Source organism: Aethalodelphis obliquidens, unplaced genomic scaffold (genome assembly GCF_003676395.1).
Source record: "Aethalodelphis obliquidens isolate GAN/ISIS:26980383/991018 unplaced genomic scaffold, ASM367639v1 scaffold14, whole genome shotgun sequence".
NCBI lineage: Eukaryota > Metazoa > Chordata > Mammalia > Artiodactyla > Delphinidae > Aethalodelphis > Aethalodelphis obliquidens.
In genome coordinates this window covers 4,015,260-4,042,811 of record NW_020837958.1, presented here as the reverse complement: position 1 = coordinate 4,042,811, position 27,552 = coordinate 4,015,260, and the positions used below count along the sequence as shown (strand labels likewise).

Below are 27,552 nucleotides of genomic sequence, written 5' to 3'. Positions count from 1 at the left end.
CCAAAGAAAATTTACATATGGCCAACGAGCACATGAAAAGATGCTCAACAACATTAATTATTAGGGAAATGCAAATCAAAATCACAATGTGATATCATTTCACACTCACTAGGATGGCTATAATTTTTTTAAAAAGGAAAATAATAAGTGTTGGTAAGGAGGTGAAGAAAATGGAACACTTATACCTTGCTGGTGGGAATGTAAACTGATTCAGTTGCTGTGGAAAACAGTTTGGCAGTTCCTCAAAAAGTTAAACATAGAATTACCATATGATCCAGCAATTCCACTTGTAGGTATATACCCCAAAGAATGGGAAATAAGTGCTCAAACAAATACTAGTGCATTAATATTCACAGCAACACTATTCCCAATAGCCAAAAATAATCCAAATCTATCAATGGGTGAATGGATAAACAAATTGTGGTATATACATACAAATGGAATACTATTTGACTATTAAAAAGGAATGGAGTACTAATACATGTTACAATATGGATAAATCTTAAAACATTATGCTAAGTAAAGAAACCAGATACAAAAGGTCACATACTGTAAGAGTCCATCTATATGAAATACCCAGAATAGGTAAATTTATAGAGACAGAAAGCAGATTGGTTATTGCTAGAGGCAGGGGAGGAGCAAATGAGGAGTAACTACTTAATGAGTACTGAGTTTCATTTTGGGGTAATAAAAATGTTTTGGAACTAGACAGAGGTGGTAGTTGCACAACACTGTGAAAGTACTAAATGCCACTGAGTTGTTCACTTTAACATGGTTAATTTGATGTGATGAGAATTTCGCCTCAATTAAAAAAACAATTAGGTTGGGAAACAAACAAACAAAAAAGATTAAGCTAAAAGTATGGTCTCTATCAGAGATTATAAACCACTATCCAGAGGTGAAGCTGTCCGGCAGGTGTTATTTTTTGCCTACATGGTGTTTAAACAGTTACTGATATATATATATACTTTTTAATTTTTTATTTATTTTATTTTTATTTGTTTTTAATCTCAAAAGTATATCTTGAAATCTCTCAAAATATCTGGATTTCTGGCTTTTCTTGAAAAAGTTTTTATATGATAAAAACTGGCTACTGTCAAAAAGTTGCTGCCTCCTTGAGATGGAGTATATTACTTTGCACTTTACCACAGTCTCTTCTACTTTCTATTATCTTCTTGACACCAAGGCCAAATTGTTGATTTTGTCATACTTGTCTTACTATTTCAAAGAAATTAAGAGTGGGATATCTCTTGTACTCATGTTCCCATTGGAAGTGAAAAAAAATCTACTTGTTTACTCCCAGTCTGTTTTACTCGTTTATTGATATATTTCCTACTTGGCACCTGTACGAATTTGCAAATCCTGTTCTTTTTTGGTTTTACAAAGATAAAAACCAAAAACTCTGAATAGAACTAAATTAGCCATTTATACCCCTGAATTACAAATTCATCTTTTAAGGCTGGGCTGCATGAATAATGAAAGTTAGGCGCTTGAAAATTTTTTAAATGTACAAAGTTTCATCAATCAAGGTTAAAAAAATTTGGATTGAGGGCAAAGAGTTACCACCTCAAGTTTCCTTAAAGAGAAGACTGGGATCTGAGGCTAATACATTGGATAATACTCTCAACTTGGAAGTACTCTTTTTTTTAGAGGACACTGTGTAGGTTCCTATACAAAATATAGATGGAAGTAGGGGAATGGGTGGCAATCTGACAAATTTTCCCATACAACCTAGGATTTTTTTCAGTAGCCTAGCCTTAGGGACATACATAGATGTCTTTGTTGCAGGGATTGGGGTGGGGTGACGTGGATAAGAAATGAACATAATCCCTGAGAACTAAATGCGTCAGACACAGTCTAACGGACTTTAAGCTCTTTACGTCATTCCGCCATCCACAGGTGTTTAGCCCCATTTCACAGAGTGCTGGAGAGGACAAAGACATAACAGGAGGCAGTGTGGGGGCCATGATATAAGTCTGTCTGGCTTTATCTGCCTTTCTGCCTAAGTATGTTTCTAGCCTCAAAGCTCTTTAAACTCTACCACTCAGTTTCTCACAGCCACAAGGTAATGTGGCTTCTGATAAGGGATAAGACAGGTTCTCTTATCTAGGGTGGATAAGGAAGTTGGGGATGCCTGATGGCGGGAAGGAGAAGTGAGACCACTGTTGTTACAGCTGACGCTGCCTCTCCCTTTCCTATGCCTATGTGAAACTACACGACCTGCCATGCTTCCTCCCCTGGAGGCAGAGCCACAGTGCCTGCCCCAGACCAAGCTCTGTGAGGGTACAGGCTTTGACCTCCCAACCCTTGTGTTAGCACATGTCGCATGGCAGCTGGCACAGAATCAACATTTTTTATTAAGTGACTGTTATCACCCTAAACAAAAGAGTAGCAAGCAGAAAGGAACCCATCTAGCCTGGCCACAGAGAGAATGTTGGACACAGGTTTTGATAACTCTATGAGTAGGCTGTAAGTGGTACTTCCATGGCTACATAATGCTCATCTATGGGATCTCTTAACAGCTATAAATAAGATACTGGAAATGAAACATGGAAAAAAAAAAAAGAGGATAGTGGAAAGATCTGAAGTAAGAGAATTCTGAGAATGGAGTCTGAAGAGAATCCTTGCTGACTGAGCTTGATAACCTGTAAGACTGCTGTGCCAGGTGGCCTGCTAAACTAAAACAGCAATGACTACATTCCTCTATTAGATCAACAAGAAGAAAGACCATGGAATTCACTGCTAGAAAATAATTTTTTTTTGATTTTTAAGAATTCATGGATACCTTTTTATGATATTTTTATAATTAAAATGAAAAGCTCTATCAATATGTAAGGCTGGGATATGAAAAGATATTCAAGATTTAATAAGAAGAAAAAGCAAGTTACAAAGTAATATACAGTTTGATTTTGTATTTTCCTTTAGAAAGAAAATATGTGGAGGAATATAATCTAAACTGCTAATAGCAACTTTGGAGGGTAAAATTATGGGAGAAATTTACTCTCTTCAATGATTATGAAGGGATACATTTCTACAATATATATTTCTGTAACGTTTGAGCTTTCCTTTACGGTGAACAGGTATCATCTTTGTAATCAGAAAAAATAAGAAATGTAAAAATGAAATGAAACTGAAGATTCTTGTCTCCTAAAAATATCTTTATCAAAAACGAGGTCAAAGAGAAATAGTATTTAATAATTTAAAATAACGTTTTGAGGGACTTCCCTGGTGGCGCAGTGGTTAAGAATCTGCCTGCCGATGCAGGGGACACGGGTTCGAGCCCTGGTCTGGGAAGATCCCACATGCCGCGGAGCAACTAGGCCCGTGAGCCACAACTACTGAGCCTGCGCGTCTGGAGCTTATGCTCCGCAACAAGAGAGGCTGCGACAGTGAGAGGCCCACACACCGCGATGAAGAATGGCCCCCGCTTGCTGCAACTAGAGAAAGCCCTCGCACAGAAACGAAGACCCAACACAGCCAAAAATAAATAAATAAATTAATTAATTAAAAAAAAAAAAAGAATCTGCCTGCCAATGCATGGGACACGGGTTTGAGCCCTGGTCCGCGAAGATCCCACATGCCGCGGAGCAACTAAGCCCGTGCACCACAACTACTGAGCCTGCACTCTAGAGCCCGCAAGCCACAGCTACTGAGCCCGCGTGCCACAACTACTGAAGCTTGCGCACCTAGAGACCATGCTCCACAACAAGAGAAGCCACCACAACGAGAAGTCTGCACACCACAGCAGAGTAGCTTCTTCTCGCCACAACCAGAGAAAGCCCACGACCTGCAACGAAGACCCAACGCAGCCAAAACTAACTAAATAAATAAATTTAAATAAATAAATAAAATAATGTTTTGAAACCACATTCTTTACAACTCTAATGCTCCTCAGAGGTCGTCCTTTGATAGCCAGCACGGGACATGATGGCAGCTGGTCTACAAACATGCCCCCACCCAAACTCCTAAGCTTGGGCATCTTACTTTCATTATTTTAATATTGAAGTTCTGCTGATAATAAATTTGAAAACTCCTGATCTAAAATACATGTAAGTAATTTATCTCTAAATGTTCCTCAAAGCATTTCTGGGGGTTTGAGTAGCCTCCCCAGGAACAGAGATGTGTTCTTGCTGGTATTTCTTGGTACGAGATTTTGGTACCCAGGTTCTTAGTGCCAGATCGGCTGCATTTATGAGCTGCCTGGGCAGAAAGCTGGTATTCCATGCATAAGGCTCCTCTGTTCAAGGTGGCCAAGGCAGCAGGAAGCCTTCTCATTCCCCACCATCTGGCCAGCCTCTCTGAATCATGGTCAGCCATCCAGAAGCAGAAGATTCAGGATCACCAGAGACTATTTTCAGTTGAATGAGAACTCAAGCCTGAGCAATAAGAAATAGGGCAATGACTTTTTAAATCAACTTTCTTGAAAGAGCTTTTCTTTCCACAATTCTTCTTTCTTGTCACTGGTCTTTCTTTAAATAGAATATGGTGACTGCCTATAAATCCTTCTTCTTGGTTTCAGAAATCTTTCTGTCATAGAACCCTTATGTATCTTTGGAGGTTACCTGTATTTCTACAGACTTGTGTTTTTAGGAGAAAATCTGATTTTAGAAATATAAATGAAAGGCTTCAATATCTGAGCTAAAATGTCTGTATCCTCTAGAGTTAAAAGAATGAATTTTAGAAATCTTAATTTTTTCATTGGCTCCTCACTATCTGTAATAACCAGGGAAAATCTTTGAAATGAAATCCTTTTCCTTGCTTTGTTCATTCTTCCTAACTTTCATAGTGATATCCTCATCTGGATTCTTACTGGGCCGAAATGAATATAGCATTTTCTGTTTACTACCTTATCTGTGCTTCCTGACTGAGGGCAGCAGAACCCATCTGTGAATTTCTGCTTCAGAAGCAGCAGGGGGAGCTCATTCACACAGGAATCAAAATTCATGTATAAGGGGATGGTGGGTAAAGCAACCCAACTTTCTTCAGTAAGAACAGCCCTTTTGCATTGTGGATAAATTATCACATGATAAGTAACAGACAATGGTGCTAACATAAGGAGCCGCTGAGAAGATAAAGACCCCTTACAGACTGACCAGCCTCAACGGCAAAGCTACTGCCCAAAGCAGGTGCGTACTCTTGCCTGTACCTGTTTTTCAAGGCTTGGCTTGCTAAGCTGTACAGTTTGAGGTCCAGCGAGTCTGGTGCCTGGAGTAGCTATCACAATGCTGGTGAGCTGGGCCATGGGGAACGTTTTGGCTATGGTTGCAGTCTGCCCATTGACGACACGGACGGGGTGGATGGAATTCTGGGAGGTAGGGAGGGTCGTGGGAGTGAACTTGGTCAGCATGACAGGCCTCTGGATAAGTTGAGGAGCTGCAAGCATGGGAGGAGGTGCTGGGGCAATAGGAATGTTATTCTGGGCCACAGGCTTAGGTCGAACCTATGGAGAAAGAAAGAACAATTATTGCATTACTTAAACTTCTCAAGTCCTATAAATCTTAGACATTGCCAGATCCTCTACACTATATATGTGAGTGAAATGGTGTTCAGTACAAATATTAATATCCATTTTAGTATTATCAATTCTATAGATCTCAGCATATATAATATTACAAAGATGCATCAGCCCTTAAGAGGATGCAAACGTTACCCCAGAATGTAGTTTTTCTGATTCCAAACCGTAGCTCCCTCTCCTATACCATGCCGCCTCTTCGGGCTGAGGTCAAATGCCTAATCCAGAGACTGGTCCCACCCAGAACTTGTGCCCAGTATGGTAATAATGCTGCCACTGCCCTTAATTCACGTTCTAAATTTCTTCATATCCACAGCTCAGCTCACTCCCATCTCTGGCCCTCTAACTCCCTGTTCTTGGGTGCTCCTTCTCTAAGTCTCCTTTGTGGCTTCCTCTACCTCTGCCCAATCCAAAATATAAATATTTCTCAGGGTTTTGCCCTGGTACCCCTTTTCTTCTCAATGTCCTCACTCCTCCCGGGAACTCTCACTGCATCCTACAGCTTCAACTACTATCTATATACTAAAGACTTCCACACTTGTATCTCAGGACCACACAGTTCCTTAACTTCAGAGTCATTTATTCAACTCCCTGTTATACATCTCTACTTGGAAATTTCACAAGAAGTTCAAAATCAGCATGTCCAAAACTCATCAACTTCTTCTTCCAATCTTTTCTTCTTCCTATAATCGTTACATCAGTAAATGCCCCTTTCTTACTAAAAAAACTTCAGAATCATTCCTAATGCTTCCTACTCTACCTCTACTTCCTAAATCCTTCTCAGATATGTCTACTTTCTATCCTCACTACCACTACTCTAGCTGTGTTTGCTTTACTGAAACAGTGGCAGAAAACTGTGATTAAAAACATGGGATCAGCCTTGCCTGGGTTCAAATTCTGGTTCTACCACTTACTAGCTGGCTGTGTAACCTAAGATAACACACCTAATCTCTCTAAGAGTATTTTTCAAACTTTCTAAACTGTGACCTGTGGGCAAAATCCTTTCTCCTTATGCATAAGAATTTCACCTTCAGTTAACTCTCTAGCTGTATACCCCTGGAAACCTGATAAGGGAAGAATGTCAACTATGTTAGCAGGCAACACTGCTTATGGTACAAATGACCTCTTGCTGCTAAATCAAATCTAACATTTCCATTACTTGCAAAAAAGCAGAGATGGAAATACGTTATTAAAAATAAACATTTTTAAGTTGTTTAAAAAAAAAAAAAAGACGATGAGACACCCTGCTTTGGGCTTCCTGAAATGGGGTGACTCTTGTAACTGTGCCTGTCCACTGCGGGGACCTGGAAAGCCATGCCTATAGAATTGTTATAAGATATATTAGGCTCCTGTAAGGCATAAGATTTCTGTGCTAGGGTGGCTCTCCCACTGACCTGATAAAGATCTCACTTCCCTGTACCTGAGCAGTCCCTGGACAGCCGTAGAGACTATTATATGGACTGCTATAGGGATTCCTACTGAAGAAGCTGTCTTGCTGGCAAGCTCTGGTTTCTGTCCTATATCATTCCAAGTAGACTGGTGCCAAGTGTGGCCTCTGATAGTCTTGTGAGTCTGAATACTTAGCTGCATCTAAGACAACCCTATAGTGTGTGCTGTGGATACACAACAGGAAATACGTTTCACGCTGTAACCAATCCGTGTACATAGATATTTATCTATACCTCTCTCACATAAAAACTTCATGAAAAAACACTTATGTGCTACATACTCTAACATTTCCTATTGACTTGTTCATTTTACTTAAAAACTCTGGTTACAATCCACTAAACTGATTTCACAGCCTACTAATGGGTCATGCCCCACCGTTTGAAAAACAAAGACTAAGCCTTAGATTCTTATCTGAATACCTACTTTCACAGAGTTGTTGTGAGGATTAAAATAGATAACCCATGTACAGTGCCTAGTGCAGTAAGTGGCACATTAGCAAGATTCTCTAAATATTAGCTATTGTTATTGCTGACAATGTCCTGTTTTTCCTGCCACATTCTTGACAATCTCCAATCTATTCTCCACACAGTGGTAAGAGGGAATTTTCTAAAACAAAAATCTGATCATGTCAAGTACCTGTTCGAAAGTAATTTAATGGAGCCCCACTGTTCCTAGGTAAGGCCCTAATTCCTATACAGCCTACAAGGTTCCAAAGGCTTTGGCCTATGGGATTCTCCCGCCTCACCTTACTCTAGCCTGAGTCAGCCACATGGCCCACTGTGCTCGGCCACACCAAATTTCCTTTGGTTCCTTAAGCCGACATGTCTCTCTGCATTGCGGACTTGCATATAGGCTGTTCTCTCTGCCTGGGACATTTTTCTTCTTCCCCCAAAACTTTCTCAAGCTAACTTCACTAGGATTTTAGGTCTAAGATGGAATGTCAACTCTTCAAGGAAACTTTCTGTAATATTCTAAGAATGAGTTGGCTGTCCTTCCCATGGATTCTCAGACTACCCTGTACTTCCCATAATGGACACAGTAATTGCCTGTACATGTGTCTGAAGCCCTATGAGGCTGAGAACTATCTTGAAAACTTCATATCCGTAGTTCTTAGTGCTCTTTTGATACCTAAGGTATTCATTAAGAATTTATCTGATAGACGATTGAAATAATCTTATGTTAGCATTGCCCATCCCCTCCCCAGAGGCAATTCAGAAATCACTTATGGCCACTGACCACACACATCCTTTCCCTTCTCTCTTTGCCTGAAAGCTGAGGCTTCAGACAGGAACACCCAATCTTTCTACCAGGCAAGTCAACTCCTCTCAAGGTCCAGACTGGGACAATCATGACATTCTGCCATAAGAATGGTGAGTTCAGCCAATTGCTGGAAGAATACTCTCATGAGAATATGGGTAGAGTTGCTTGGGTCTAGGTAGAAAGTTCCCTGTGCAGCTTCCTAGTCTGAATCTTTATCATCAAGACTTTGTGTTTAAGAATGATGCTCTATGTCATCACTTTCCAGAGTAGAACCGAACGCTTCCTACCAGTTAGTGTCACTATTGTCTCCTTTCCTACTCTCCCTGGCATACAGAGAGTGGGGTGGGAGGTTGTGGGGAAGAAGTGGTAACTGCGTTCCTTCCCCACTGGCAGGCAGTTCTGGCTAAATTCTTCCAGTAAGTCAACATTTTAAGGTTTAAAATGGTGCTATCGTAATTATTTTAAATTTAGGAAAATTTCCCTTTCCTTACATCCCTCTGCTACAGGCTTTCATCATTGTTAAGAAACCCTGATGATAAAACAAGCTTCTTCTCACACAGATGTAGAGAACCAAGGAGGGAAAGGGTTGGGGGTGGGATGAACTGGGAGATTGAGACTGACATATACACACTACTAAATATAAAACAGATAGCAAATGAGAACCTACTGTATAGCACAGGGAACTCTACTCAATGCTCTGTGGTGACCTAAATGGGAAGGAAATTCAAAAAGGAGGGGATATACGTATATAGCTGTATATAGCTGATTCACTTTGCTATACAGCAGAAACTAACACAATACTGTAAAGCAACTATACTCCAATTAAAAATAAATAAAGCTTCTTTTGTGGGACCTCCCTGGTGGTCCAGTGATTAAGACTCGGAGCTTCCACTGCAGCGGGCATGGGTTCGATCCCTAGTCAGGGAACTAAGACCCACATGCTGTGCAGTGCAGCCAAAAAAAAAAAAAAACAAAAAGCTTCTTCATGGTATAGAGATCAGCAGCTAGAATCCTTAGCTAAGTGGGATCTGAATACAGCTGAATTGACAAGTGCATTACAGGCTGCTTAGAAAGGGCTCACAAGGATTTTTGTCCCACCTAACCCATCACTGGGCTTGTCAACTGATTTACTCACCTGTGGAAGAAAGTTTGGACGTGGAGTGAGTCTAGGAGGGGGGATAAACTGTGGTACTTTGATGGGCTGAGGAGGTGTTGCCTGAACCTGCTAAAAAATGAGAAAAGTAAATCAGAGAGGAAAATAATTATTCAATATCAAAGATGGTATTCTTAAAGTAGTTTCAGCATCACTATTCTCTCAATCAGACAATATTTTCTATAAGCTTTCATCGTAGAATTAATCATCTGAATTAACACTGCCTTAAGAAACTTGTTTACTCTCCTGCTTGCAGGCTTTACCCCATAAAGTAAACCGACCTCATTTCTGTTTCCTCACACAGCTAACATAGAACACAGCAAGCTCAGCAATCACAATTTCCTCTGACGTTCAAGAACTCTTGCACTTATGTATTTTATTTTATTTTATTTTTTTAACATCTTTATTGGGGTATAATTGCTTTACCGCACTTATGTATTTTAAAAGTCAACACTGGATCCAAAAGAAAATCAAACTTGCTGCCTGGACAAATGGGCTTTTTCCTAATATAAGAGCTTTACGTAACAGTGAACGGCTTTATTCCTATAGAGAATGTTCTAACTCTCAGCGTCCGGCTGAGTGATTTGGTTACTCCCCTAAAGATTCCTGGGTAAGTAGTAAAGCTTCACTTTAATGCCCTCTAGTTTCACTCACCACTGGTCATTATTCGAAAGCCACTAAGAGCTCTTAGCTTCCATTTTAAGAACGGACATTTAAACTACAATTTGGGTATATTCTGAAAACAGTTTTTAGACAGTTTTACCCTAGAAATCTCAAGAACAATTTTTATTCAAGTGCTTCTTCCTTCTAGGGATCTTCTTTCTGATGGACCTTGGACATGGACACTGTTATTTGTGAGTTTCTTGAAAAATTTTTAAGTGCCCAACTAACTCCAGTACTTCCTGAGTGCAATTTCAAGGAAGAGTGTACTAAAAAAATTCACGGCATTTTCCCCAAATTGGTAACATAGCACCAGAGAGTTTAAGCACTCTAGTTTCACAGGAAGGAGTGTGGTTAGGATAGAGGGAGAGATACATGAAACAGTGTAAATGCCTCTGTGAAGGACATTTTCCCCCCTTAGGTCAAGTCATCCTTTGGCCTCAGATAATACCTCAAAGAGTTTTGATCCTTGGTGTAAGAACACCTCTATAGTTATTTTTTTTTTTATAGTTATTTAAATAGATAGCAGGAATGCCATATTCCCTTGTCAGCCCCGAAGGGGAATCTGGTATGGTAGAAGAGTGATGGAGACTGAAAAATCCAGCAGGAGCATAAAATGGATATACTCTACAAATGCATATCCTGAACCCTCGCATGTGGGCACACATGAGTAGCAGCTGCTGGCTTACCAGAGTGACTGTGTTTTTTGCCACAATTTGGACAGCCTCTGCCCCAGGCCCAGTGACCTTACTAGACGTCTGGAGGTTGACTGGTGTGTTCTGCACATCAGTGCTGAGCACAGCCTTCTGACTGTTGATGGCGGTCACCATAGCAATGGTAGGTCTCTGGCCCACAACAGAGGCAGGCATGGTCGCAGTTGCTGCTTTCAAGACGAGAGGTAGTGTCTTTGTGGTAATCATAGAAGCTGTAGTTACAGTCTTCTAGGAGACATGGAGAACAGACATTAGGACGCTGAAGTGTCATCCCACTAAACAAAATGCTAGCCTCCAGAAGAAAACAAAGCAATAATTCTCATCATCAGTCAAGTTTCTTGGTGTAACAACATTTCTTTTGTGTACATAAAGCACAGTTCTTGCTATACAAAGAGGCAATCTCTAGTTTGCCAGAGTTCTCAAATTTAGCTTTAAGTTCACAGTAATAACTGCAGACTAATATGGGCACAGGGTTCTCAACAAGGAAGGGGGTGGGTTTACAGATACAGAATATGAGTATACCTATTTCTTCTGATTTTTCTAATTCTTTGCTTGCTCTCAATTAATTTAAATTTTGTAGAAGTTGCAAATCAATGAGGTACACACCATCTCCATCATTAATTGCTACAACCTCATCAATATGAAGAAAGCTATCATATAATTCTGGATATCTGCCTCCTGTGACACAAAGGCTGGGATAAAACGACAGGGTCTTTTAATTCTTTTGAGTGCCACCCTGGAGAAGAGGAAGGGCAACTCACATAAGAATTAGTACAATTGTTGCCTCAAAGGCAGTAAATCCCAAACTCTAGATAATGAAACCTATTAACCAACTCGTATAGTAAATACCAGCTCTTGATACCAAAGGGATATGAATCACAATCTACAATCTTTGCTCTGCAGGACTGCTGCAGAAGTGAGGAAAGATCCAGAAAAGGGCGACAAGGTGGAAACAAACACCTGAGTTTCAGAAAGTCTTATAGATCAGAGTCTGAACTGAGGTGAGAGGACTTGACTGACGCTCCACAAGCGCTACTGCAGCTCTGAAGCTGTATTTTTCTAGACTTTCTATTACAGTAATTAAAGGAGCCAGCTACAAAACAAGAAAATATAAACAACCTGATTTCATGGCATACACACCTATCCAATGGTACTAGTCACTCAAGATAGAGATGTTTCAGAAACGTGAAAATATACCTGGTCTAACTTGTTGGTTCTGATTTTGATATTATTTCACCTTTTTCTTCTTACTTGCACTGTTCAGTTTGGTAGCTAATAGCCTCATGCAGGTATTCAAATTTAATGAAAACAAAATAAAAATTAAAACATCAGTTCCTCAGTCACACTAGCCACATTTCACATGTTTACAGCCACACATGGCTAGTGGCTACCAAACCGGACAGTGGAGCTTTCCAACACTACAGAAAGTCCTATTGGACAGCACTGTCCTCGACCAGGGAAAAGGACCCCACTCTCCCTGAAACAGATCTGAACAAATTCCTTTGTGAATTTCTATTTCAGTGTCTATGCAAGCCCTTGTGTATTGTTTGGTTCTAAGTAATTTTTCTGCCTTAAACACATACATGCATGTATTATCTAATATTTTAACAACTTTTTTTCTTTTAACCTAAACAATGTAATAATCTGGCCCTGTCTATCCCATCACAGCCTAATGAGCAATCCTTATTGATGCCTGCAATTAAAATCACCCAAATATGTTCCTCTTCTCTAAGTCAACAATACAGAATGGCTCATTCTCCTTGCCACTGTCCTCTCAAGTGTGAAATGGGAGTAAAAGGGGGAACACGGATAATTATTTATTTTGGGAGGTAGCAGGTCATCCTGCCTATCAGTGATGAAAACCAAATAAAAGTTAAGTGCTATTTATCATCAGAAATGTTACAGTAGTGTAGCAGCGGGACTGAGTTTGTATTACCTGCTATTTTTAATATGTGTTTTTAACCCAGTGTGATATTAGCTCTCTCCATCAATTTAAAACATTCAAATACAAAGAACTTTTTGAAGTGGTGAGCAAGTCACACCAGATGGCATTCAATCCTGGTGCCAACACAGGTTAGGGAAGAAAAGCTCTAGTCAGCAGAACTCACTGACATGGATTTTAAAAACAGTCATGCGTGTTGGTTCTACTTTAAAAGAGAGTCAATATACTTTTGTTTAAAACATCCTTGATCAGGTAAGTCATTAACAATCTTTTGAATAATTTTTCTTAAAAAGTGAGTAAAACCTCAAACTCACCTGATTTATATACTTAGCATTACCTGCAACACTAAAAAGCACTGAATTCTAACAAGTCTGTTCATATGTTATGTTAGCATTTTTATTCTACTTTATAAATATTTGGTTGTAGCTAACTTCACTCCATGTGAAATTCTAGCATCTACATAACTCTCTTTGTATACAGAGGCACAAGACCTAGTACTATATGCACTGATGAAAAGCTTTTGAAGACTACATTTATTTGCAAACCATTTACTGACACCAGGTACTGACACAGGTACTGCTTAGATCTTCACTCCTGGTCTGGTGCTTATTCTACTGTTAAGTACTAGGGAACATAAATCAAACTCCTGGAGTTCTGAGTTTAGATGACAGAGAGAATCTAGAATTTTGATATCCAAACCGAATGAAAACCTCTGAATTGTTCTGGCAGGAGGAAGAGAAGACAGTGAGGAAAGGTGCCCAGAAAAAAAAAAATGATTTTTATGGAAGCTGCGATTAGTCCTTGGCTGGTTGATGCTATCCAAGTATGATCACCTTCAAAAGATGACAGCAGTTTCCCCCGTTTCATGAAGGGGTTCTTTATGAACAAAACCCAAACTGCATGAACTAGAAGTTAATGCAGAAAATACATGGCAAGAAGCACTAACAGCAAAATCCTTTTATTTTTTTGCTAAGTTTTTTTTTTTTTTTTTACCTGCAAAGCTGAGGTATCGATTTAAAAAAGATAAACTCCAACGTACAAATCAGAACTTAGAGGGATTATTACTATGGGCTCTAATTAACTTCCACACCTATTTTAGACTATTTGTTTAATTTTTTAAAAATTTTATTTATTTTATTTATTTATTGGGTCTTCGTTGCTGCATGCAGGCTTTCTCTAGTTGCAGCGAGCGGGGGGCTACTCTTTGTTGCAGTGTGCGGGCTTCTCACTGCAGTGGGTTCTCTTGTTGCAGAGCACGGGCTCTAGGCACATGGGCTTCAGAAGTTGTGGCACGCGGACTCAGTAGTTGTGGCTCGAGGACTCTAGAGCACAGGCTCAGTAGCTGTGGCACACAGGCTTAGTTGCTCCGCGGCATCTTCCTGGACCAGGGCTCAAACCCGTGCCCCATTGGCAGGCGGATTCTTTACCACTGCGCCCCCAGGGAAATCCCTATTTGTTTAATTTTGAATGGAAGGTAACTGTTGTACACTCGGACAACTATCAATAGAACCCCTCCTCCTTCTGTCTATGAGGGTTTATTTTCTGTTTGGTTTTATTAACTGCATGCTTCTTTACATTTGTACTCATTTAAAATGACCAAGTTGTGAATTTAAGTTGAAGGGTACGCCTGTGTTCAACTATTCTTTCATTTTTTTTCTGTAGTTTGGAAAAATTTCAAAATATACATACAAACATAAGCTGGAGTTAGCTAAGGAAAGGGGACTGATCCTCCCACTGCCCCATGACTTGGTACATGCTAATCACCTGACTTAGAATAAAACACTTTCTCATCCTAGCACTTCCTCCCTGCCCATGCCGATCGCTAAATTAATAGTTAATCCTTTCTGGACTTAGAAATTTAGTATATGCCATGTATTAAACTTCCCATTTGTCCTTGACCTCATGAATCTTTAATGACTCCCTATGACTGCCAAAACCCCCAAAAGTTCTGCCACATATTGGAGGGCTTCCACAAGCTAGCCTCTTCCTACCTTCTGGTTTTATGTCCCTCTCCACCATTTCCTGGAATCCACGCTCCAGCCACATCAGCCTACTTGCTATTTCCAAGACACGCATTTACTTTTTTGAGTCCATACTTCTGTTCACATTGTTCTCTACACCTTGATGCTCTTCCCCCTGTGCTCCATCACTGAAATCTCACTTATCTGTCAAGGCCCTGATCAAAAGCCACCTCCTTTATGAAGCACTCTCTGATCCCTCTAGTCAATATTACTGTCCTCTGGTATTTTCACAGGTGCGTTCATTTTATTCTTCTTTGTTAGCTGTTTACATCTTCCTCTCCTCTAAATCTGTTAAGTTCTTGAAGACAGAAATTCTGTCTTATTTACAAGACACTGCCTAGCAGAAAGCTTGCATATAGTAGAGACTCAATAAACATTTATATAATGAATGAAAATAATTATCATAGTTTACCAGATTCTAGGCAGGGACCATTACTACCTCTTTGTATACCAGAAGCTCTCGTATAAGGAGCATGTGATAAATAATGATTGACAGTTTACTATAAAAACAAAACCCAATAACCTAGAAATCTTATGGCTTTTAACATTAAACAAAACAAAATAATATAAAACAAGCTTAGCTAAATCAATTAAATATATCAGGTGGGCTACCAGATGGAGGGATGCCACATAACACTGTTTTGGGGATAGCCCTAGGCCCCTTACTATTACCATCCCAAAGCAGCACAGAACTCAGATTACCAGGGAAGGAAATAGCTATTGTAAGTATTATATAAGTATTTTCTCTGATTTGTGTGATATGGAATGGTACTTGAACAGAAAGTTTCCATGGGTTAGGAGAGAAAATTCCTAGTACCAGGAAACAATGAATTCTACCACACTCCTTCCATGTAAACACTTTCTGATCAAATTGTACTTTGAGAAGAGAACCACCAATCCAACTCTGTTTAAAACTCCAAAAAAAGTAAACTGATAGGCAATCTTTTAGAAGAAATATAAATGCTGGTCAGGGGGGTTTTAAAGTCAGTTTGAATGCCTAATTTCCAAATAGCCTTGGAGGTTAGGGTAAAAATGATGTAGGCCACTCTAGCTACCTGATTTACAACAGGGATTCTTCATTTTCCTTCTTTAGCATTTTATATAATGTTGGCATTTCTTTTTTTGGTATTGTATGGCAGTCTACAGTAGCGAATGGGCAGAATTTTTAACCAGAACATCTGGGTTCAAATCTTGGCTCCACCATATAACAGATATAGGATTTTAGGTAATTACTTAATTTTTCTGTGCCTTAGTTTTCTTTTCTAAAAAACAGAGATAATAATAATACTGTCCTTAGCAGGGATGGGGTGAGGACTGCGTATGTTATACATGTAAAGTGCTTAGGAGAATGCCAGTATGTGGTAACCTCTATTAACTGTTAACTATCTTTAGTAATCTTCAGTATTTTTGTAAGTAACGTATTTTTCATTTGCAAAATATTGTATATGAACCAGCCCAATGTCCATAAGTGGTGACTAACCAAGTAAACTAAAATCTTTTTCTCTACATATAGATACAGTGAAGATGGTGTTGGTGGGTGAGAGGTGTCCATGCTTAGGTTTCAGAAGATCCCAAAGTCTTTAAAACCATGTGCAAAAATGACTGTATTAGGTGTGAGTGTATTTTTCCAGGGAGGGAATCCATGGCTTTCAACAGAGTCTTAAAGGAGTCTGGGACCTCCAAAGATCAAGAACCACTGCTCGAGTGTCCCATTTTAAAAGGTATGCCCACACTACATGTAATTATGTGGAGATCAAGCTTGAATACTTTTCTTAATAGAAACATTCCCAAATATGTCCTTTTTGTGTGTCTTGATTGCCTCAATATCCTTACATTATATGGTAGTGCAAATGCCCTTTTCAGGAAAATCATTTGCACAGCTACACCAGTTAGCATATTATTAGGCTTCCCACCCCTTAGTGCTATTTTTGACCTGTATCTTCCATTTCAGATTTCCTTTAGTATATGAGAACAGACACATATTCTCATATGAGACGAACTGGACTTGGAAATGAATATTTCATTTCTATGAAATATACCACCTTCTAAATGCCTCTTTCTACCTGGTTCCATGGGTATTGATCCTGGAATATCTCCACATCTAAAATTGCTAAGAATTCCAGAAAAACAATTCCTGAGGGTCAAGTCACAAAGACTTTTAGAACAAGTGCAAACAAATACTTCCAGAAGTTCAAAAGAAGACTTTCATTCTGTTCTAATAAAGAGAAGTGATTTTTCGTTGTCACTGATTACCTTTTCTCCTTCTTTGGACAGATGGGAAATCAGTTTAACTTTTACTCCTTGGTAATGTCATTTCCTTCAGGCAATGAATTTCAAGTGATTATCATCCCAGTACAGTATAAAAAAGTAACCAAAATAACCTTTGTTTAGTGCTGGTTGAGGTTGTTAACATAGTCTGAAACAGGACCTAGTTCTCCATGACCCATAGCAAATCAGCCTACAGCACGAAGCCCGAGGTGCTCCATCCACACTTGTACCTGTGAAGCAGTCAGGCTGGGAGAGGATGCAGCCGACTGGGCGTGGTGGTGGTACTGCTGTTGCTGCTGTAGCTGCTGTAGTGGTTGCTGCTGTGCTGTTTGTAGTTTGTTTTCAGATTGTGGCAATGGCTGTATTTGGAACTTGTCTGGTTGTTCTTGCTTTACTATCAGGTTCTTCCGAAGCTGTTCAACTACTCTTTTCTACAAAGGAGGACAAAAAAGAATAAAATCTATGAGAATATTGTTCTATCTCAGCTGTATAGAAATTGGCAGCAATTATATGCCTCTGACATCTTTTCTGTAACTAGCTTATTCTAGATCTTGTTACCTCTAAAATTTACAGATTAGACAACTGAGGAGAAACTCATGGCATAAGTAACGTTTTATATCAATCTATAAAGGGAAACAGAGGCACAGATGAGAAGAAAAGCTAATGGAGGTCGCATAGCAGAGCTGAGACTCCTTGACTATTATTATTTAGTGTGCTGGGCTGGAAGGGCAGTATAACGTAGCAGTGAAAACACAACTCTGCAAACATACTGCCTCAATTCAAATTTCAGTTTTGCTACTTACCAGTTATATGATGTTGGTCAAGCCACTTAACCTATCTGTGCCTCAATTTCCTGTTCTGTAAAGATGAGGTGATTAATAATATCCTTAGGATTCTTACGAGTACCAAACTGCCTCACGTAAAGTACTCGGAACTATGAGTGGCACACACTTGGTCATTTATTTATTTTTTTTGCATCTGATAACATACATACCAGTTATGCTACAGTAATTTTTGTTAATCAAACAAACATCATGTATCTAATAGCAGTTTCAAAAATTAAACAGACTTTTAAACAAAAAAACCTTGATCCCAGCACTATGCAATATACACAACAGACATTGTAAATAACTGAAACATGTAACTCATGAGCACTGCTTTGCTGGGACAGGATCTGTGAAAACACATACATTTGCTTAGGCAGAGTAGTGTTTTAGCTATATGGGATGAAAATTTTTAATTAAGGTTTTTTGAATTTTCTGTCCTTGTTGAAATCCAAGAAAATGGTGCATTTGGAAACCTTCATTACTATAATAATACATTTCAACAAAAGGTAAGCTCCACGCGGCTATGGATTTATTTTGTTCCCAACTAAACTCTGCATCTAGAACTACGGTGGCTAAGTAAATGTTCTCATTCTCTTCACATGATGTGTGAAGTGATGGAACCAAAGACCAGCAAATGGCTCAGAGAAAATATAATAACCATTTGGGGTCAGACCTGGGTTCTGACTCTCCTGCCCCAATGGCTGGAAGAAGTATAAGCAGCACTCCTCGCCTACACTTTCAAGTGAGTTCACCAGCTGAGGTTTGTTATTTCTGACAAAAATAGATTACTGTCTTCTCATATAGATTTAAATAGAGAAGAAGTAAATGAAGATCTTTAAATAAGGGGTTAAGTGAAACCATAAGGGCCGGGTTGATTTCACATTCCTGCCTATGATTCTAACCAACATCACTACACACACTCTCTAAAGAATCCAAACCTGCAGGTTACTTCCTTGACATATTTGAACATTAAAACATTTACAAAATGGATTTTTAAAAACTTTAAGTCAATACAAAATACATTCTTGAGAAAAATTTTAATATTTTTATTACTGATTCTTTTTAGGCAATGAAAATATCACATAAAGGCCAATTTGGCAGGGCAAGGGGGGTGGGCAGGTCTGCTATACTTTGTACTCTGCTAGCACCACCTCTTTGAGCAGTTAAATATTAAAAAGAAAAGATGTAGAGTCCAAAGTCTTTCCAGAAACCATCTGCAGAATACTAAAAATACAAATTAATAAAAAAATTCTTAAAAAATAACTTTCAAGTCTTCAAAACCCTATTTCTCAAGTGTAAAACTTAGGTAATTGAATAGATATAGTTTAAGAGAAGGGGAAGTAACAGTAGCAGTGGCATGGATAATCCTGAGTACCACATGTAGACTTTATTGCTTGGTGACTGCCAGAACAATAAGACATTTAACAATTAAGTAATTATTTAGAGTTGCTTTCAGTCCCCCTCCCCAACATATTAATCAGCATTAATCAAACATATTAACAAACTAACTAAAGTACAGCATCATTCTTAGTCCCTTTACCAAAACAAAAACAAACCCCCCCAGCTCAAATCAGGGGGAGGAGAGAAACCAGGAGGAAATAATACAAACACAAATGTGACACCTGCCAAAAAATAAACTTTGAATAGAAACAGCACAGGAGGGCTTCCCTGGTGGCGCAGTGGTTGAGAATCTGCCTGCCAATGCAGGGGACACGGGTTCGAGCCCTGGTCTGGGAAGATCCCACCATGCTGTGGAGCAACTAGCCCCGTGAGCCACAACTACTGAGCCTGCGCGTCTGGAGCCTGTGCTCCGCAACGAGAGAGGCCGCAATAGTGAGAGGCGCGCGCACCGCAATGAGGAGTGGCCCCCACTAGCCGCAACAAGAGAAAGCCCTGGCACAGAAACGAAGAGCCAACACAGCCATAAATAAATAAATAAAATTAAAAGAAAAAAAAACACAGGAAACTAAATAATTACTATACCAGGCACAAAAGGAAAGGGTGTTTTTCTCCTCTATAGCTGTTTTTAGGAAATACAGTGTGCTCTCCTACTTACTGCCTAACCGGGTTAAACTAGAAGCAAGAGACAAAGCTTGGAACCCACTCCCAGTATTTTGTACAACAGAAGGGAACAGTAGGGGAAAGAACAAGAAAGGGACGCAGGCTAGAGTACTCTGAAGCCATATGGCTAGAGCAAGGTGACAACCAATCAGAACCAGAATCAGAAACGTGGGAGTCAGTGAGTCACGATGCATTCACAACTGTTCCTCCCCCAGGGCCTGAAACTAAGCGAGGAGGGGAGATGGGATCAAAATACTCGCAAACTTTCATTAGTCCTTGAGAAGAGGAAAAAAAGAAGAGAGAGAGAGCTGTGCAGATTGGACACGGGTCAGATCATATGAGGTGAGTAATGCTTTCTTTGAAAGAAGGCGCTGGCATATTTCACAGAGCCGCTCAGAAATGCATTGTCCTGGCAGTCCTTGCTGTGTTCACCAGAAGCCTAGAAGAATACCCAGAATATAGTTGTGCACGTCTATGAAATTTTTTAAAAAAATCAACGGTCAGGGGAAGCACTGTTGCCTTCTGTCAAATAAACTATTCACTGCATTTTGAAAACCAATGATCTAAAGTTAGGTGAGCTCTGCAGTGGAGGCGCTCCTTAGGTGTACAGAGACCCTGCACACTCTTTTAAGGACCAACTAATAAAGGAGAGTTGCCCTGTGCAGTGGCTGGCTTTTCTAGGCTCCACAATCCAGTCTTGTTCTAGTTCAGTCTTGCAGCTCTGGCAAATACAACAGTCACATTAACTCCAGCAGGACCCCAATCTGGGTCAGTACCAGTTCTGGGTGGCGGTGAGAGAATACAGCTATAATATTTCATAAATTTTAGCTTGTAGTATCAAGCAAAGTTCCTAAGAAGCCTCATCTCCACAGGAAGTGAGACTACATTCTTCTACCATTTCTTTGTCTTTAACAAAGAAATCATGACTTCTGCTGGTCACTGATGCAGGTTATACTGGCCTAGACAACTGGATGTTTTCAATGTTGTTCACATATAAAGGAGACCTTTAAACATAGCTAATTATCTTGGAACGTTATCCTGAAGCTTTCAGAAAAGGCTAAGTCTCACAAACTGGCCATTCATCACTCACTAACAAGTTAATGAGAGCTAAAAAAGGGGGGGGGGGGAAAAGCAATTACACTCCAAAAAAGTTGTTAAAAAATAAAATTAAAATTAAAAGCGGGGGTGGGGAACAAAAGAAAGGAAAAAGGAAAAGCTGGAAAGAATGAAGGCAGAAGAGAGAGAGAAACGTTAACAATTTATTACCTTCTCTCCTTAATATATTTTCTATAAACAACAGGCCAATGTGCCAGGTATCCAGAATGGCAAGTACCGCCCCCCTCAATCCATCTGTCAAGAACTGCTCCATAAACCCAGAATGGGATTCCAAGCCTCCAATTCCCTTGACATGCGCATCGCTAGGTTTCATCAGGGCTTGTTCAGGCAGAAGGGTTCACAGAGCCTCTGACACTTGAAGTCACAGTTTCTGAGACAGGTAGTCACCGTGATCAATATTGTGACATTCAGCGATACTATCAACGTGTTCACACGACAGCAAGACAGATTCCAAAGAAAAACACAAAAGTTTATCAGTCCGATTCAACAGAAAATCGGGTTCGTTTTTCTGCTATGGAAGTCAATCATTCCAAGTGCCATGGCCTTGGTCAATACAGAAGGGAGATGGAGTGGTGGAAGAACAGCCCCTACCCCTCCAATCGAGCCACCAATTTATTTCCATCCAATCCTCACACAAATCTTAGAAAGCTTCTCTCAAAAGCAAATGCAGGGCTTCCCTGGTGGCGCAGTGGTTGAGAGTCCGCCTGCCGATGCAGGGGACGCGGGTTTGTGCCCCGGTCCGGGAAGATCCCACGTGCCGCGGAGCGGCTGGGCCCGTAAGCCATGGCTGCCGAGCCTGCGCGTCCGGAGCCTGTGCTCCACAACGGGAGAGGCCACAACAGTGAGAGGCCCACATACCGCAAAAAAAAAAAAAAAAAAAAAAGCAAATGCAGGCACAAGCCCTGTCCTCCACAACTGGACGCTGGTGCTTCAAGGCTCCGTTTTTCCACACAGTCACTCAGCTTGCTTGTGTTCCACTAAGCATTATCTGTTCTTGAATCAATTATTAGAGGGCCACATCCACCCAGACATCTTCCTACACAGTACTGCCTTAAAAATTCATCCTTGTTTCCTCTATGATCAACCACACAATCAGAAAATATAACCTCCCCCCTCATACCAGAAACTGGTAGACTTGTAACTTGTCACAAATCCAGAAAGTCAAGAACAAACCCTACCCATCTTCATACGTAAAATGCAATGAAAAATCTTTCCAGGTCTTCAGACTCACCAATTGCCCAAATGAAACCAGGGATACTACATTTTTTGTGTGCATAAAAACTAACATGGAGAAATTTACATTTCTTAACAAAATCTGAATTTACCCAAAGAGAAGAGAGGAGAAAAATAACCTTTCTACTGTCCAACTGAAAGTCAACCGTTTTTATAAGTAACACCAATATTCAACAACACTGAAGATACAGGAAAGAGATTACATGAGTCTTCAGAATGCTGCCTCATAATTATCCTCTAAACAATAGGGTATGTTACTGGCATAACATTAATGACAAAATTACAATCCAGAGTAAAAGGTATGTGCTGTTTAAAGAAAATAGAAAATTAAGTGAAGATTCCACCATTTTATGAACAAAGACACAGGAACAAGAAGCAATAAACTCAAAATAAGCTCCTTCTTGATGTAATATATTACTGAAATTCAATGAGAGAATATGTACTGAAGTTATTAGAGGGAATGTTTAGGGGAGACACACAGGATAGAATTCTGACAGGAGAGTAGGAGGAAAAAATATTGGTGGCAGCATCTATAAAAATATACTTAGGGGAATTTCCTGGCAGTCCAGTGGCTAGGACTCAGGGCTTTCATTGCCAGGGCCCGGGTTCAATCCTGGGTCAGGGAACAAGCTGCGTGGCATGGCCAAAAAAAAAAAAAAGTGTGTGTGTGTGTGTGTATATATACACACACACACACATATACATGCATACTTAGATAAAAATAACTGTTTCATTCATTTTGTAAGGCACTAGAAGGTTTTCCCCCAAACTCTCCAATATTCAGTTTCAGGGTTAGAATTAGACAAATAGCTTCTAACCTTATAAGCCTTATTTAAAAGGAATATATTCTTGAAAAACACTACCTGTTTGACAGAGCAGCATCTACAACCTCGTCTTATACAGTGAACTGTGTATGTTGTCTTCTAAAGAGGATCTGTTGGGTCATAGAGAGCTGGGAACATAGTTATGTTATAGTTCTTCACAAGGTGTCATGGAATTTGAACAGTACAATTTAGATGAATTAAGGAACAGCAGCAGTTGGAATTATCAGGGTTTTTTTTTTCAGTAAAGTTCAAAATTCTCTACATGGATGCTTAACAGATGGTGGAGAATGCATAAGTCATGATACTGATTAGACTCTGGCTTCTTTAATTAAAACAATATTCTTTGGGGTTTACTCTTCCTTCAAAATACACACACACACACGCACACACACATACACACGCTGATATGTACATCAATAGGTTTTACATCCCATCTCCACAGGAGATTAGACCTTTTATTCATATCAATGGGATTTATATCCCATTTCCATTGGGGATTAGACCCTTTATTTGACAGCCTGATTGAAATGCAGTTTACTTTTTTCTTATTTAGCTCATTCACGCTCTAATAGGTAAACTCAACCCCACCTTCCCCCAACTCCTTACGCATGACTATAAAGGACCGCTAAGACTGCTATAGTCAAATTCTGTCTAAATCGAGGAACCCTTCTAAGAACCTGGGGACTGTCTTTAATTTGCATCAAACAAGAAAAAGTGTAGCTGTTTACTCAAGAGAGATGGGTCCCTGGAGAACTACAGTGCTTCAATATGTAACATACCCAGATGCTAGGACAAAATAGTACCAACACAGAGACAGACTAAAAAAGAGCACTGCATGCTGGGAATGGTAGTTGTAATATATTTCTCTATAATAAAAGACGAACGAAGCCAAAATCAGGACCCAGTTTGCTTGCATTTAAGTTCTCTATGTTTCTTTGAAGTACTAAGCTATACTGTCCTGCTTGCTTCAGAAAGATGTTGAAGATCAAATGAATTAATGGTAGGGAGTGCTTAGGAAATTGTTGAGGGCAATGTGAAAATCAGAGATGATAACCCATAAAAAATACAATTTCTCTAGTGTGAATTTTCAGCTAAGAGCAGCAGCTAATTAAATGTGACTTTTCAATGTCAATTATCTTTCTTTTTTTCCCAATTTTAAAAAAATTTTTATTTATTTATGGCTGTGTTGGGTCTTCATTTCTGTGCGTGGGCTTTCTCTAGTTGCAGCGAGCGGGGTCCACTCTTCATCGCGGTGCACGGGCCTCTCACTGTCATGGCCTCTTTTGTTGCGGAGCACAAGCTCCAGATATGAAGGCTCAGTAGTTGTGGCTCACGGGCCTAGTTGCTCCGCGTCATATGGGATCTTCCCAGACCAGGGCTCGAACCCATGTCCCCTGCATTGGCAGGCAGATTCTCAACCACTGCGCCACCAGGGAAGCCCCTCAATTATCTTTCAATCATTTTATTTTTAACACCTAGTCAAACATTTTATGTTTGTTCAAACCTCGTTTTTTTTTTAAACGAGAATCACCAAAAAAAGTACAATTAAGAAAGAATGCTACCTGTTGCCTTTTTATTTCATAAATCAAGGTTATTAGGGAATATTTTCCTGTGTAGAAATCTAGGTATGGCCTGGATTTCTTATACCTTCATTAGTGGTTCAGGGCCATATTCTGAATGCATAAAATAGATGTCCAATTTAAATGTAGCCTGACCCAGCAAAGACCCTAAATACAGTAATGAGAACAGCAGAAAAAAACATAAGAACCATTTATAATCTGCGCAATTTAGCTGTTTGCTAATATAGAAAAGTGTCTGAATCACTGTTTGTACCACAGTGAGATATGACACAAAGGCTATTAATTTGTAAATTAAACTCCAGTTCAGTAAAATGCATGGCCCTCTGTAACTATCTGTTACAAACCTGCACATACCACCAGGTTGTCATTCATCATTCCATGGCTCTACCCCCCAACTTAAAAAGCAGCATTGCCTTGTTAATGTCAGAGCTGTCCCATACACTACAGAAATTCTCTCACTGCTCTGCCCTGAAGCTGTTATGGTTTTCCTCACAAAAGAAATATGATTGGAAATGGCTGCACAGTAGCTGTCCCTGACAAGTTGGATATGAAAATACAATTTAAGCACAATAATGATCCTAAAATGGGGGGGAGGGAAAAGGAAGAAGAAAACCAAAAACCTGTGTTATTTTACAAAATACTGCTCAGATACAACAGATTGTTTTGCTTACTCCAAGCCCTGGGTACACTGGAGATACTGTAGAAAGCCCTCTTTTCACAGAAACACAAGACATAATCAGATTCTGGGAGAGGTAAATATACTAGATGATCTAACCAAATTCTACACAGAATACACGTACTGAGTCATGGATCAATCATTTCCAAAGGCAAGGATACATTTTAACAATCCTCAATTCTGCAGTTTTTGCTTAAAAGAGAGAAAAAAGACAGACAACAGTATTAGAACAATATACTGTGTCAGGCAGGATATATCAGGTAGAAAATATTTTTTTATAAAATGTAATGTTTACCTTACGTTTAAACAAAAGTAGGTCTTATAAATCACTAAACACTGATATTCTGAATAAGTATTTTAACAAAAGTACAACCTGAACAATACTCTTGATGCTTAAAAACGTGTTTTTTATCACCTGCCATAATAGGATAAACACGTAGATTAAAAGGTTCCAAAGCTACTGAATGAATATCTTTTAATTTCACAAAAAGGATTCAGCATTTCAGTAGTTTATCACCAAGTACTTGTTACAATCGCTTAAAGAAAAAAAATGAACAGTGTTACATATTTACTTTCTGACAAGACCCCACATAAAACAACAGAGGAAGCAATTCTATCACCTACGTAGGCTGCCAAGATGAGGGATAGTCAACTTCAAGGGATTGGACCTTCCAAGACACGTGACAGAGGATGATTTGCACTACTTTGTAGTTAGTCTGAGTTTTCTGCATCAGAAAGAGAAGAAACCTGAACTCATCTTTCAGAATTTCAGAGCAGGTTTGATTTTAGTTTTAAACTGTCAGTACTAGAAATATTACTAAAGAGAGAGAGATTCAGCAATATAGGAAAAAAAAACATGAACAAAGCATTTTGTTAAAAATTTTAAATTTTTATTAAATCTGAGGTGTGAAGAAAAACATTTTTCATAGGTTATGAAAATTACTAAATCCAATTCACAAATCTCTACACAAATATTTCAGGTCTTTACACACACACACATACACACGCAAGCACATACTCTAACTTTCAGAAAAGATGGAATGGCCACAGTAAAAATGATTTATTTTTATCTTCTTTTAGCATATTTTTTAGTACTGAAGGTGCAGTTACTCTTTACTATACTGTTCTCCAGTTTCCACATCCAACAAAATTACTGAGGTGCAGGGCCAAAAGAGAAGAGGACATTGTACTGAACATAAGATACGTCCCCCCTTTTTTTTAAATAGACAATTTTTTAAATTGTAGCCTGCTTTTCATTTTTATATTTTATTTTATTTTTTTAATTTATTTTTCACTGAAGTATAGTTGATATACAATATATATGAGTGTACAATACAGTGATTCACAATTTGTAAAGGTTATATTCCATTTAAAGTTATTATAAAATATTTGCTACATTCCCCGTGTTGTACAATATATTCTTGTAGCTTATTTTATACCTAATAGTTTGTACCTCTTAATTCCCACCCCTATATTGCCCCTCCCCCCTTCCCTCTTCTTACTGGTAACCACTAGTTTGTTCTCTGTATCTGTGATAGACTTAAATTTTTTTTTTTTTTTTTCTTGGTACGCAGGCCTCTCACTGTTGTGGCCTCTCCCGTTGCGGAGCACAGGCTCCAGACGCGCAGGCTCAGTGGCCATGGCTCATGGGCCCAGCCGCTCCGCGGCATGTGGGACCTTCCCGGACCGGGGCACGAACCCGTGTCCCCTGCATCGGCAGGCAGACTCTCAACCACTGTGCCACCAGGGAAGCCCCTAGACTTAATTTTTTAAAGCAATTTTAAGTTCACAGTAAAACTGAGTGGAAAGGGACTTCCCTGGTGACGCAGTGGTTAAGAATCCTTCTGCCAATGCAGGGGGCACAGGTTCGAGCCCTGGTCCGGGAAGATCCCACATGCCACAAAGCGACTAAGCCCGTGCGCCACAACTACTGAGCCTGCACTCTAGAGTCCACAAGCCACAACGACTGAGCCCGTGAGCCACAACTACTGAGCCCACGAGCCACAACTACTGAGCCCACGAGCCACAACTACTGAAGCCCGCGCGCCTAGAGCCCGTGCTCCACAACAAGAGAAGCCACCTCAATGAGAAGCCTGTGCACTGCAGCAAAGAGTAGCCCCTGCTCGCCGCAACTAGAGAAAGCCCGCGCCCAGCAATGAAGACCCAACGCAGCCAAAAATCAATCAATCAATTTATTTTAAAAAGACAATGATGATATAATCACTGTACACCTATTATAACAGCTAAAAAAAAAAAC

General features: G+C 39.7%; 1 protein-coding gene across 27 annotated transcripts in view; it reads right to left on the bottom strand.

The window, feature by feature from the left end:
- PHF21A (PHD finger protein 21A) overlaps positions 1-27,552 on the bottom strand; it is a 194,100-nt gene that overhangs the window by 38,228 nt on the left and 128,320 nt on the right. For 18 of the 27 annotated variants that reach the window (XM_027114887.1, XM_027114886.1, XM_027114885.1 and 15 more), the window contains 4 exons: positions 17,209-17,409; positions 10,724-10,975; positions 9,357-9,446; positions 5,147-5,440 (listed from right to left, as the gene is read on the bottom strand). In XM_027114887.1, coding sequence (XP_026970688.1) covers positions 5,147-5,440; positions 9,357-9,446; positions 10,724-10,975; positions 17,209-17,409 — 837 coding nt within the window. The remainder of the gene's footprint in view (positions 1-5,146; positions 5,441-9,356; positions 9,447-10,723; positions 10,976-17,208; positions 17,410-27,552) is intronic. The other 9 variants (XM_027114898.1, XM_027114895.1, XM_027114904.1 and 6 more) reach the window with 4 other exon arrangements.